This window comes from Penicillium psychrofluorescens, assembly GCF_964197705.1.
Source record: "Penicillium psychrofluorescens genome assembly, chromosome: 1".
NCBI lineage: Eukaryota > Fungi > Ascomycota > Eurotiomycetes > Eurotiales > Aspergillaceae > Penicillium > Penicillium psychrofluorescens.
In genome coordinates, this window is record NC_133439.1 from 2,233,379 (window position 1) to 2,246,222 (window position 12,844).

The window sequence follows — 12,844 nt, forward strand, 5'->3', positions numbered from 1 at the left end:
AGCAGGGCTATTTTTTGAGATTGGTTTACAGCGCAATAATACCCTTTTGAAATTAATTACTGCTTCCAGCCCGTAGTCAGATCTGTGTCAAAATCATACTGCAGTATTCATCTAGATATGTAGGGCAGCGCGGGCATTACCTAAGCGAGAGCGGCGGGGCCAGTGAAAGCGGCTCCAACTTCGCTTTTCTTTCTTCCTCCCCATCTCCCTTCAGTTAGTATTCGCACAACCCCTACCTCTCGTGCCAACCAACATCCGGCCCTTCCTGTATTCTTCAACCCTCTGCTCCCCTTGGGCTTTTCACTACCATCCTTTCCTGAGAGCTCGTCTTTGGCCTCTTCTGCCACTCCCACAGAAGCCTCAGTTTAAGTGGCATCATACGCTTTAACGGTCCGCCCAACGTCTTGACTGCTTTTGATCTGAACATTCAACTTCTTCGAAGCGACAGCCTACACACCCTCGATTGTCACCCACAAAACCTTGATTCGCCTTCTCGAGCGTCAGATACTCCTTCGCGCCGACCAATCACCACCACCAGTTCACTCACACAACAACTGCTGGCAATAAAAACTCAACAACCTTCTTCAATAACCTTTTGGCCCAACTCCGAAACCTCTTGCTCCTCTTCTCCACACACGGTCCGTCGACCTCCTTGAAATCGAACTCCTGAGGTCCTCACAAACTCTCCATCAACCCCTACCTCTCCCATATTCTATCACCATGGCCGACGCGCTTGCCTCCCAACTCAGTAATACCAAGCTAGGGTGAGTTGGAAATTCCTACTGGCTTTTCATTCCTGGTGAATTCTAATTCGGTTTCTAGGGAAAACCCAGACGCAAAGCTTCAGGACTCCCTCAACCTACCCCCCAAAGATGCCCGACCCCAAACTGAGGTTCGTTTTACACGGGAACAATCTGGGTACAGCATGTAACTAAACATTGTCGCAGGATGTCACTGCTACCAAGGGCCTCGAGTTCGAGGACTTCTACATCAAGCGTGAACTGATGATGGGCATTTTTGAGGCTGGATTTGAGAAGCCTTCTCCCATCCAAGAAGAGACGATACCCGTTGCGCTCACGGGCAGAGACATTTTGGCTCGAGCAAAGAACGGTACTGGCAAAACAGCCGCCTTCGTCATCCCCACTCTAGAGCGCATCAATCCTAAGAGCACCAAGACCCAAGCACTGATTTTGGTACCCACGAGAGAACTTGCCCTTCAAACATCTCAAGTCTGCAAGACCCTTGGGAAACATCTGGGGATCAACGTCATGGTTACTACTGGTGGAACTGGTTTGATGGACGATATTATTCGGTTGAATGATGCTGTCCATATCCTTGTCGGAACTCCCGGTCGAGTGCTTGACTTGGCCAGCAAAGGTGTCGCCGACCTGTCGGAGTGCCCAACCTTTGTCATGGATGAGGCAGACAAGCTTCTATCCCCTGAGTTCACACCAGTCATCGAGCAACTCTTGTCGTTCCACCCGAAGGATCGCCAGGTGATGCTTTTCAGCGCTACATTCCCCATGATTGTCAAGGCCTTCAAGGACAAGCACATGCGCAACCCTTATGAGATCAACCTGATGGACGAGCTCACTCTGCGGGGTATCACTCAGTACTATGCCTTCGTTGAGGAGAAGCAAAAGGTTCATTGCCTCAACACCCTTTTCTCGAAGCTCCAGATCAACCAATCGATCATTTTCTGCAACTCGACCAACCGTGTGGAGCTTTTGGCCAAAAAGATCACGGAATTGGGTTATTCGTGCTTCTATTCTCATGCGCGAATGCTCCAGCAGCACCGCAACCGTGTCTTCCACGATTTCCGAAACGGCGTGTGCCGCAATCTGGTCTGTTCGGACTTGCTTACCCGTGGTATTGATATCCAAGCTGTCAACGTTGTCATCAACTTCGACTTCCCCAAGAACGCTGAGACCTACCTCCACCGTATCGGTCGTTCTGGTCGCTTTGGTCACTTGGGTCTGGCCATCAACCTCATTAACTGGGATGATCGGTTCAACTTGTACAAGATCGAGCAGGAACTGGGCACTGAAATTCAGCCCATCCCTCAAAACATTGACAAGAAGCTGTACGTGTATGACTCCCCAGAGAACATCCCGCGTCCGATCTCCAATCCCGCGGGGCAGGACCCAGCACCCAGCAATGGAGATCGTCAGCCCCGTCGTCAGAATCACCATGCCAATGGCGGACAGTATTATCACCGGGGCCGAGGCAACTACCGCGGCGGCCGTGGGCAAGGCCAACGGCGTGGCGGGCACAACGACCCCAACAAAGCGGCTTTTGTTCAAGGTCAGCCAGCTGGTAAGCCGCAGGCGCCCCTCTCGTAAAACTGCCCCAATTCGAATTGGGTCTTGCGGATCCGTCTTCTCGACCCCGAAATGGTTTACGCAGCGGTTGGTTTTTTTTTTTTCTGATCATGCTTTGATATGTTGTCGTTCGTGCGGTCCTGACGTCTTTTGATATTCCTTTTCGTTTTCCTCTATTCTGCTGTTTACAGCGGTCTTATTGCATTGATTTGACCTCCGAGTTCTTCGTTCGTGGGCATGCAGTCCACCGTCTCGCTATGACCCTGCGATCCCCTCTCTGGTCACGATGCCACAGTGTCGTTTATGTGTATCATATTCCCCCCTCCTTTTGTTTTCCATCTTTTTCATGGTTCCGGTCGGTTCGTATACTGCCACGGTCACGTTGGGGTTTGGGTGAAAAACTGTTGCATTTTTTTCGGCGCCGTTGATGCTCCACGCTCCTTCTCGTCGTCCCACATGGGTGTACATATGCCGATATTGCGCGGCTGTGGCCCGACGGTGTGAAGGATGGATGGCGTTCGGCAGAAGCTATCGGTTCATTCTTGGGCGTTCCTGGGGAGTCGGGCCAGTGGCTCATATATGATCGGATGCGACTTTCCTCGGCTGGCTTCCTTTTTCTATTCCCCCAATGTTTTTTCAGCGTGTGCCTTTTGGTTTCATGCTACACACTGCATGATCTCGCTCACGATTCCCACAACGACTGATACACGCACGCGCTGGCTTCCTGGTGCATGAGCAGTCTGTTGTCTCTATCTGCGCTTCACTTATTATTCCCGACATCGACTCTACTCTCGATTCTATTTACGCCTCTCCTCTACCTTGACAGGTATGGTCCACTTTTCTTTAGTGAGGCTGTCCAACATGTTGAGATTGTGGATGGGGCCAAGAGTCGGCATCCCCTTGTCGATGGGGGACCAACAAAACACCGAACAAAAGGAAAAAACCCCCTAAAAAAAATGCAGAGGAGCACTGGATGTAACCCCCTAGCTAGCTAGCTTAGCGTCTTGTGAAATGCCAAAGAGTCCCTCTGATCTGTTTCCTTCCGGAGTGAAGTAGCAAAAGCTGCGCAGATAGCCCTTCTCACCGCCCGTACGTTCTTTCATCTCTCAACTCTCCCGAGGTCCAGCGATATCGGTACTACACCCTCACAATGGCGACCACAACCAAGGACCAGAAGTCAAAGGTGCGCATATTTATCTCTCCAGGCTGAGAACCCCTGCTAAACAAGAGACAGCCCAGTAGTTTGCGGTCCATCCTCGCAGGTTCGAGCGCGGGGGCTGTAGAGATCGGTAAGGAGCCCAAATCCCCCCGGACACACTTGCCATGTGCTGACCTTTCTTCGCAGCAATCACATATCCGGCCGAGTGTATGCTCTTCCCTGTATTGTGACCTTTTTGACCTGTTCCCGGCTTAATTGAGACCTTCTAGTTGCGAAAACACGGACACAGCTCAATCGCCGACTAGCGGAAGGCCAGAAGCTCCCATGGCCGCCCTTTGGAAAGCAGTGGTATGCAGGATGCACGACCTTGATTATTGGGAATTCTTTAAAGGCAGGGATTCGTAGGTCTTCTTGCCTAGAGACGTCGAGCAGCTGGTGGGATCTCGCACTGACGTCGATCTCTCTTTTCCCAGGATTCGTCGCGTTCGACTCCATTAAAGCGCTTCTTCAGGATGAGAATGGCAAGATTTCCGGTCCAAAGACTGTCGTGGCTGGGTTTGGTGCGGGATTCACCGAGTCTCTGCTAGCAGTCACCCCGTTCGAGAGTATCAAAACTCAGCTGTCCGTGTTACCTAGTCGGGGAATGGTCATTGAAAGGCTGACGATGTATGGCATACTTCAGGATTGATGATCGCAAGTCCGCAAAGCCTCGGATGCGCGGCTTCCTGCACGGCAGCAAGATTATTTGGCAAGAACGGGGCGTCCGTGGCTTTTTCCAGGGCTTTGTACCCACCACGGCCCGACAAGCTGCAAACTCGGCGACCAGATTCACCAGCTATACGACCCTCAAGCAAATTGCGGAGGGCTATGTGGCGCCGGGTGAGAAACTGGGAACCGTGAGCACGTTTGCAATTGGCGGAGTAGCCGGTCTCATCACTGTGTATGTCATGCCCTTCAGAATCGGCCTGATCTGAATCGGACTAACATGGAATTACTGGATAACAGTTATGTTACACAACCTTTGGATACGGTCAAGACAAGGTTGGTTGACAAAGCCCTTGATGCCATCAGAGGATACTGAAACCCCTTGAACAGAATGCAATCGCTCGAGGCCAGCAAGAATTACAAGAACAGTTTCGTCTGCGCGGCAAGGATTTTCAAGGATGAGGGGATCTTGACCTTTTGGTCTGGGGCCGTGCCACGTCTGGCACGGCTGATCCTGAGCGGAGGAATTGTGTTTACTATGTTCGCCTCCTGGTACTCGTCTGGGTCTGTTCCGTTGACTAACTGCATGCAACAGGTACGAGAAGAGTATAGAGTTGCTGGACGTGATGGATCCAGAGCGGAAATACATCTGAGATGGGTTTGCTTTCCAACAAAGAGTGTTCGATATACAATACATGGTATTCCTGTTCTTATACATTCATTTTTGCTGCTGCTTGGTCTGCTCCTCGACCACCATCGCCTCGACCTCGCGGTCATTCAGCCAAGTGCGCACGCTGTCCATCACAGTCTCCAGGCCGTCGCCCCCGTCCATTACGTTGTCCAGGTTGTGGACGGTGATGCCACTGCGATGGTCGGTGCAGCGAGCCTGATTAAAGTTATATGTCCGGATCTTGTCGCCGCGGCCCATCTTGGCCACTCCACCCATTGCACCTCTTCGAAGAACCATTATTTCCTGCTCCCGGGCTTCCTGTCGAGCTTCAGCGATCTTTGCACGCAACACCTGCCAGGCTTTTTTGCGATTTGCTTGCTGGGATCGTGAATCCTGCATAGAGACCACGGTTCCCGTTGGAATATGGGTGAGCCGAATGGCCGATTCGGTCTTGTTCACGTGTTGTCCGCCAGCACCGCTGGCTCTCATTTTCTCCGTGCGAACCTCTTGCGGGTCGATATAGTAGTCACTGTTCGGGTCCTCGAAATTCAAGGCACTGTCCATGCTACTCCCGTCTTCGGGAAAGCTGGGCAGGACCAGCACACTGACGGCGCTGGTGTGAGTGCGGCCCTTGGCCTCAGTGGCAGGCACTCGTTGCACTCGGTGGACCCCCATTTCGGTCCGTAATAGGTCATATGCCCCCTCGGTCTCGACTTCTATCACGCCCTCTGCCAAACGGTCCTCGCCCGTGCCGCTATCGCTATCTTGCTTGATGATTGTCGGTCGAAGGCCTCGTCGAGAGCAGAGAGCCATGTACATTCGTAACATCTCAAAAGCAAAGAGGCCTGCCTCGTCGCCGCCGGCGCCTGGTCGGATTTCCAGCAGGCAAGGGAGGTCCGCAAATGGGTGTCGGGGGATCAATGACTGTTTCAATCGGTCTGAGATCGTGAGCAACGAGGCCTTGCTGCTCTCCAGGTCTTCTATCGCCAGCGAGTGCAGCTCCGTGTCGGTGCCCGGATCGTTTAGTAGAGATTTGAGTTCAGTAATTGACTAGCAATTGAGAAATGTCAGCTATATGAAAGAAGCTCCCAATCGTAGAGAGAGACCGCACTTCATTCGCAGTGTCCCATTCTCGTAGGACACTTGCAACTGGACCTAGCTCGCCGGCACGCTTGGCGGCTTTCGCATCAAAGGTCTCTCCCAGGCGATCCGAGAGCTGCGCATGTTCGGCTGCAAGGAAGCGAGCGCGGGTGAGCAGAGCCGGAGACAGACCGGGATCATCTGGTGCGGTAGGTATCCCGTGTGAGTGAGTGACTAACTATCAATGGTGAGGCGAGACAGATATACCGGTGTGCAGGGCAGCCCGCTGGCGGGGCAGTCGAGGCCCGAGTCTAGTGGACCGCAGCAGACATCGCGCGCATATTGACAGCATGCTTTAGCTGGTGCGGCAGAAACAAATCCCCCAGTCGCGCGACGAGACTGTCGGGGTCACGTGCACGGTCCATTATGGGGTATGCATCTTTCAGGTTTTATTACCAGGTACGGTTGGGCAGAGCGGTAAATCACGTAAGCCCGCGTAAAGGCCAGACTGGAGGCGATACTAAGGCCGCATTCCCTCGTTCAACCCATTATTGTCTCCCTTCCACCTCGCATCGCAGGGGCCACTCGCTCGACTAGGTGCATACTATGCTTTTCTCTCCTTAGCATTTTTTGTCTTTGCCTATACTTGTGTATTCAACCCCATCTGCCTTCATTCATCGCCATGCGCTTCTCGCTGGAGTCCCTCACGGCCTTCCTGGCCTGTGTCTCCGCCGGCTATGCCCTCCAGTCGTCACTAATAGAACCGGACACACCGGTGTCCGAGCTGATCTCCTCGGCAAAAGCCCATCTGGCGAACGGTTCGCCTCGCGAGGCCTTGCCATACTTCGATGCAGCGGTCTCGCGGGACCCAACCAACTATATTACCATTTTCCAGCGAGGCGCAACCTATCTGTCCGTTGGCAAGAACTCTCAGGCGTCCGATGACTTTGATCGGGTTTTGGAGCTCAAGCCGGATTTTGAAAGTTCTCTTATGCAACGATCTCGCCTCAAGGCACGGTCCGCGCATTGGGAGGATGCCCTGCGCGATCTCGAACGTGCTGGGAAACAGTCTTCGACGGAATATCAGGAACTACAGGTGGCGCAGAAGGCTGCGGGCCTGGCTTTTGACGCTGAGAAAAAGGGTGACTGGGAGACCTGTGTCGGACAGGCTAATGAGGCCATCATGAAGGCCAACACAGCCCTGGCTCTACGACAGACACGGGCGCACTGTCGCTTTGAGAGAGGCGATGTGGAAGAAGGCGTTAGCGACCTCGCTCATGTCTTGCAAATATCCCCCGGCTCGGTGGAGCCGCATCTACAAATGTCGTCCATGCTGTTCTACTCGTTGGGTGACAGTGAGCGTGGTCTCGCACAGATCCGCAGGTGTCTTCACTCAGATCCAGACTCAAAAGCTTGCAGCCGCCTTTACAAGAGGGAACGTAAACTTGCGAAGAGCTTGGAGAAACTACACAACTACCTGGGAGCACGCAAATTCAACAACGCGGTGAATATCATGGTGGGATCCGATGACGATAGTGGCCTGATCGCGGACGTCAAGGCCGATGTTGCGGAGAGGAAAGAAGCGGGTCATATTCACCCGGCTGCGTCCAATAATCTGTACATCTTCCTCGTGGAGAAAACGTGTGAAGCTTATCGCGAGGTTGGTGGATATTCCTCTCCTGTCCCACTGGTCTATTTTACTAACATTGATGGATGATCAGATGCGCTTGACCAAAAAGGCTGGCCCTTACTGCGCAGAATCGCTGCAACTCGTCCCCCACTCTCTCCATGGTCTCTTGTTCCGGGCCCAGACCGAACTCAATGAAGACCGATTCGAGGATGCCATTCGCACCCTGAACACGGCCAAGGAACACCATGGTCAATCCCAAGATGTTCAGAGTCTATTACAAAAAGCACACACGTTGCTGAAGCGCTCGAAGCAAAAGGATTACTACAAGGTCTTGGGCGTGAGCCGGGATGCCGACGAACGAACGATCAAAAAGGCCTATCGCCAGCTGACGAAGCAACACCATCCCGACAAGGCCCGATCGCAGGGGATCACCAAGGAGGAGGCGGAGAAGAAGATGGCGTCCATCAATGAGGCTTACGAAGTCTTGGGTGATCCGGAGCTGCGCACGCGGTTCGACAACGGCGACGACCCGAACGACCCCGAGGCCCAACGCGGCAATCCATTCCAAGGCAGTCCCTTCGGGGCCGGTGGCGGACAGCAATTCTTCTTCCAACAAGGTGGTCCGCAGTTCAAGTTCTCTGGTGGCGGTTTCCCGGGTGGTGGTGGTTTCCCCTTCCGCTAAACTCGTCTTTTTGTACCATTGGCAAGTGGTTCTTTTTACATACATATTTTTGTAGAACATGTCGAGGTGTTTGAGAGCGTTTTCCATTGTTCGGGACTTGATATCATTTTGCTCATTTTGCTCATTTTGCTCATTTTGCTTGGGGTCATTTCATACTTTGGGACGATAGCACATTCATCAATGAATCGTCCATCCTCATCGTGCTCCATTACTTCGTAGCTTCTCATAACTACCATGCTTGACTCGAGATCATTTCCGCGGCGGGTCCGTCAGCGGCACATACCTGACCTGGAAGACCTTCTCCTTGTGCACAGTCCCGTCCTCCTTCTTATCAACGACCCAGATGTACTGGCCGGCGCCGAGGCCTAGGGTGCTCAGCGTGCTACCCCCGTTCTCTGACCCGACGGGGATAAACAGCCTGCCCGGCGCCCGGAGCTGCTCGATCAGCACGGGATGGAGCTTCTCGGCCGCCGCGCCAACATGAATGGCGTCGTAGGGTGCTTCCGCCTTCCAGCCGAGACGGCCGTCCGCAGTGATGAACTGCACCTTGCCCGAGTCCTGCAGATGGCGGCCTTGGTCTGACTTGTTCATGTTCTTGCGCGCAATGTCCACCAGCTCGGGGATGTGGTCGATCCCCACGACCAGCCCCTCGCCCCGGCCAGAGGCACCCATAACCAAGTTGGCGAATACATGGGTCAGGTATCCGGAGCCGGATCCGATGTCCAGGACGCGCGCACCGGGTTTCAGGTAGTCTACAAGATACTCACAGGCGTGTCCGTGCATGTGTGGCGCGGAGATGGTCGCGCCGTGGCCGATGGGCTGCGGCGAGTCCGAGTAGGGGTGCGAGGGAGCGTAGTGTGCGCGGTCAACCTTTTAAGCCCTGGGATTAGAGACACCAGTGGGCACAGTCGTCAGTTGATGCTCACACCAATCATGGCCTCCTTCACTCGCTCGTTCTTGATCAAGCCGCCCTTGAACAGGTTCTCGACCAGCTCGGTGTTGGTCGACCCGGAACAGTACCACGCCATGTTGCTGACTCTTCGTGAGGCTCGATTCCACGTAAACGGGGTGATCCTGTCTAGTGCTTTCCGCATAGGGAGATGCAGAGGCGAAGGAGGGAGAGAGCGGTGCATGACGCCATGCGTGCTTCATGGTCGCACGTGACTTGACGCTTTATCCGGTGTGTCGTTTATTATGTACATGGTTTGGGGATGTCGTGGATACGTAGGTAGTCAGACCATCGGGGGTGGCTTGGAGTGTTGGTTGTGGAAACCGAGGAGTATGTCTCCGATATATATTATGGGAGGCTTCCTTGTTGATCCTCCACATCCCACCCTTTTCATCTCCCACCACACCATGGAGGCCGACTCGAAGACCCGGGCCGATGTGGATTGCATGATGCTCGACTATCTGGTCTGCATCGCCATTGACGCCCTGCTTTCGCAACCCCGCCGACCGGAGCAGGATGTGAACTGGCTGGTGGACTCGGTGCGAGGTATGGAGTGACGGAAGAAACAAACCCCATCCCAGTCCACGCTGACTGATTCACTGCCAGCCTTGGAGTCGACCATCTTGACTCAACCAGACCCAGACCTGGCCATCAAATTACGACTCTTCTCCGTCGCAGACCTACATCGCCGCTACATCGCGGCAGCACAGCGCGGCTCGCATGAAGACCGCCTCCCCTCGTTGGCCCTAATCGGAACCGAATTTATGAATCTCTGTCTCGCGGCATCGCACAAAGTGTCAGAATCACGCTGGTTTGATATAGGCTCTCGGTTGATCAGCCAAGCCAAGCTGGACGAAGGTCGCACACCTGCGCTTCTGACATTTAAGAACTGGGCCTCTGGGGTGCCCAACATCGACTCCCAGTGGAAGAGAAAATACACCAAATATGCTGGTATGCGGCATACTCTCACCGAACTCGACGGCATTGTTTTGGAGTTTTTCTCCGATCTCATGGCTACCCTGGACGCGCCCATTCTCATTCAGCTCGAGCGGGGGAAGCTGGGGAATCTGAGCCGAGTGGAAACCCAAGAACTGAAAGCGCGCGTGGGCATGCGATAGACCCAAGCCCACCCCTCACCGGGTCATTACTCTGAATCGCAGGATATTATAAGATGACCTGCTCGCCCATGCCGCGTCTCATCGCAGCGACCATTCCGCCAACCCCAAAGCACACAGTCGGTTCCAGCGGAGCAGCCCAGCTCACGCAGCCCCAGGGGCCCAATGCGAGTAAAATTGGCAGCTGCAGATGCGATTACTCCCGTAACGTGCCCAAGTCGGCCAGACGAGAAGGATGGACAACGGAATGGGCCAGTCCCGGACGGATGCTGCATCATTAGCTACCTCTGAGCCCTGCGCCAGCTCTGCAGCACGGGCAACACCTGTGCTGCCTCTGGCCTGACCGCGATGCAGAGCACCGAGGCCACAAGACCTGTACGGGATGGATCATCTACAAAGAACTCGGGCAAGGGACAGCCAGACAAGAGAATCCCAGCCAATGCAACTGCCCTCGAATAGGCATTTATATTGTGAAATCGGATAATTTACATGTGCAAATGACTGCACAAAGACACGAATACAAATCAGCGGAGCCACGACTCACGCCTACCCAAGCAGCATGCGCCGCGGGTCCTCGATGTATTCCTTGATCTTGATCAGGAAAGTCACAGCCTCACGGCCGTCTAGGAGACGGTGATCGTATGTGAGGGCGAGGTACATCATCGGGCGGATCTCGACCTTTCCATTCACCGCAACAGGCTTATCCTTGATGGCGTGGAGACCCAGAACGGCTGCGAGGAGCGTTAATTAGAGATCAAGCCTATAGGGGATGGGAATGAAACTCACCAGTCTGGGGCAGGTTGATGATGGGAGTGCCCATCAGGGAGCCAAAGACACCACCCTAGTTCAGTTAGAATATATGTGGCGTACAAGGGTTTCGTATAATCCACTCACGTTGCTGATAGTGAACGTGCCACCGGCCATATCCTCAATGGTCAACTTGTTGTCGCGAGCCTGTACAGATACTTGTTAGGAAACGACGCGCCATAGAAGCGGCGAGGAGTGGACTTACCTTCTTGCCTAGGTCAGCGATTGCTTTCTCAATACCAACCAGGTCCATGGTCTCCGTGTTGCGCACGACAGGCGTCACCAGGCCCTTCTCGGTGGCGACAGCGACGCTAATGTCGACATAGTCCCGGTAAACAATGGTGTCACCGCCGTTGGGGCCTTCAATCGAGGCGTTAACCGCAGGAACATCCCTCATGGCCAAAACACAAGCGCGGGAGAAGGCACTCATAAATCCGAGCTTCACCCCGGTCTTCTTGAGCACGTCATCCTTGTAGAGCTTGCGGAACTCCATCAGAGACGACATGTCCACCTCGTTGAACGTGGTGAGGGACGCCGCGGTGTTCTGGGACTGCTTCAGGCGCTCGGCAATTCGGAGGCGCATCCGGTTCATCTTGACGCGGCGCTCTTCACGGCTACCAAACGCGGGCTTGGACTCGGCAGCACCCTGCGACTTGGGGGCTTCCGACTGGGCCGGCTTGGACTCAGTAGCATCCTGCGATTTGGGAGCTTCCGGCTTCGGCTTCTCTGACGGGGCCGGCTTCGAGGCCTGTGGCTCTTTGGACTTCTCGGGCTCCGCGGGCTTGGCCTGCTCCTTGGGCTTCTCAGCCGCAGGCTCCGCGGGCTTCCCAGCATCCTCATCCTTCTTCTCGGGAGCAGCGCCACCCAATTCCAACTTGACGATATCCTGTCCGACCGTGACGGTGTCTTCCTCACTCACAAGGAATTCCTTGATCGTACCAGAGTCCGGGGCGTTGACCGCAACGTCAATCTGACAAGCAAGAAACAGAACGTTAGAGGAAGGTGTGATTGGGATTGTGGATGTAAACAGGACAAACCTTATCAGTCTCAATGGTGGCGATTTCCTCATCGCGTTCCACGAAGTCACCAATTTCTGGATGGAATTAGTATAGATAGGCAATCAGAGAGCGAAGGAGTTGTACGTTTTGAGAACTGCTTCAGGGTACCCTCTGTGATCGACTCGGCCATCTGGGGGACCTTGACGATGGAGTCGGCTGGTGCACATAACGTTAGCACGCATTGCTCCTTATAGGGATGGAGAGGCGATGGGATTTACCATAGGTCCGGACCTGGTGGGCGCCCAGCGGAGTGAGAGCAAGTCGGGCATTGATGCTATTGTTGTCCACACGTCAGCCATTGCGCCCGACACAGCTGAAGGGCGGAAGTTTTCTTACCCCGATGACGACACCTGGAGCAAGCCGGAAGATTTGGACGAGACATTGAGGGCCGATCTTTGCGAAGTGAAAGTTGACAGGCCCTTGAGGTTGCAGCGAAGCTGGCCAGGAGCTCGGGGAGCCCTGGACACGGCAGTTAGGCGCTGGCCGGACAGGCGGCACACGGGCAATCGAGAAGCCATGGTGGAAGGCAAAACAGGAAGAAGAGAGCTCAAGCAGGGAACAAGAAATTCAGGGAAGGACAATGGATCCCTATTTATGTCAGGGGGGTAGAAGTCGAAGCAACAAGTTGGCCGGGCCGAAAGTACCGGGAAATCCCTTGGGTTTGGGAG

At 54.2% G+C, this 12,844-nt stretch overlaps 7 protein-coding genes across 7 annotated transcripts; 4 read left to right on the forward strand and 3 right to left on the reverse strand.

The window, feature by feature from the left end:
* Positions 1-720: 720 nt before the first annotated feature.
* Positions 721-2,342, forward strand: PFLUO_LOCUS833 (DExD/H-box ATP-dependent RNA helicase dhh1; the record flags this gene model as incomplete). Its single annotated transcript, XM_073786111.1, has 3 exons — positions 721-764; positions 823-892; positions 948-2,342. 3 exons carry the CDS (start codon positions 721-723, stop codon positions 2,340-2,342), a joined length of 1,509 nt encoding a protein of 502 aa, XP_073634929.1.
* A 1,129-nt stretch (positions 2,343-3,471) lies between these two features.
* Positions 3,472-4,838, forward strand: PFLUO_LOCUS834 (uncharacterized protein; the record flags this gene model as incomplete). Its single annotated transcript, XM_073786122.1, has 9 exons — positions 3,472-3,504; positions 3,556-3,610; positions 3,667-3,687; positions 3,750-3,881; positions 3,954-4,101; positions 4,163-4,420; positions 4,486-4,521; positions 4,576-4,725; positions 4,781-4,838. 9 exons carry the CDS (start codon positions 3,472-3,474, stop codon positions 4,836-4,838), a joined length of 891 nt encoding a protein of 296 aa, XP_073634930.1.
* A 65-nt stretch (positions 4,839-4,903) lies between these two features.
* Positions 4,904-6,287, reverse strand: PFLUO_LOCUS835 (mitochondrial; the record flags this gene model as incomplete). Its single annotated transcript, XM_073786133.1, has 3 exons — positions 4,904-5,905; positions 5,967-6,136; positions 6,203-6,287. The coding sequence occupies 3 exons, from the start codon at positions 6,285-6,287 to the stop codon at positions 4,904-4,906; spliced, it is 1,257 nt and encodes a 418-aa protein (XP_073634931.1).
* A 330-nt stretch (positions 6,288-6,617) lies between these two features.
* PFLUO_LOCUS836 (uncharacterized protein) lies at positions 6,618-8,247 on the forward strand (the record flags this gene model as incomplete). Its single annotated transcript, XM_073786144.1, has 2 exons — positions 6,618-7,595; positions 7,657-8,247. The coding sequence occupies 2 exons, from the start codon at positions 6,618-6,620 to the stop codon at positions 8,245-8,247; spliced, it is 1,569 nt and encodes a 522-aa protein (XP_073634932.1).
* Positions 8,248-8,496: 249 nt separating this feature from the next.
* Positions 8,497-9,275, reverse strand: PFLUO_LOCUS837 (uncharacterized protein; the record flags this gene model as incomplete). Its single annotated transcript, XM_073786155.1, has 2 exons — positions 8,497-9,117; positions 9,174-9,275. The coding sequence occupies 2 exons, from the start codon at positions 9,273-9,275 to the stop codon at positions 8,497-8,499; spliced, it is 723 nt and encodes a 240-aa protein (XP_073634933.1).
* Positions 9,276-9,603: 328 nt separating this feature from the next.
* Positions 9,604-10,314, forward strand: PFLUO_LOCUS838 (uncharacterized protein; the record flags this gene model as incomplete). The annotated part of the gene is made up of 2 exons (XM_073786166.1): positions 9,604-9,742; positions 9,803-10,314. 2 exons carry the CDS (start codon positions 9,604-9,606, stop codon positions 10,312-10,314), a joined length of 651 nt encoding a protein of 216 aa, XP_073634934.1.
* Positions 10,315-10,857: 543 nt separating this feature from the next.
* PFLUO_LOCUS839 (2-oxoglutarate dehydrogenase complex E2 component) lies at positions 10,858-12,694 on the reverse strand (the record flags this gene model as incomplete). Its single annotated transcript, XM_073786177.1, has 8 exons — positions 10,858-11,042; positions 11,098-11,152; positions 11,206-11,265; positions 11,324-12,088; positions 12,156-12,211; positions 12,261-12,332; positions 12,395-12,450; positions 12,513-12,694. The coding sequence occupies 8 exons, from the start codon at positions 12,692-12,694 to the stop codon at positions 10,858-10,860; spliced, it is 1,431 nt and encodes a 476-aa protein (XP_073634935.1).
* Positions 12,695-12,844: the final 150 nt, after the last annotated feature.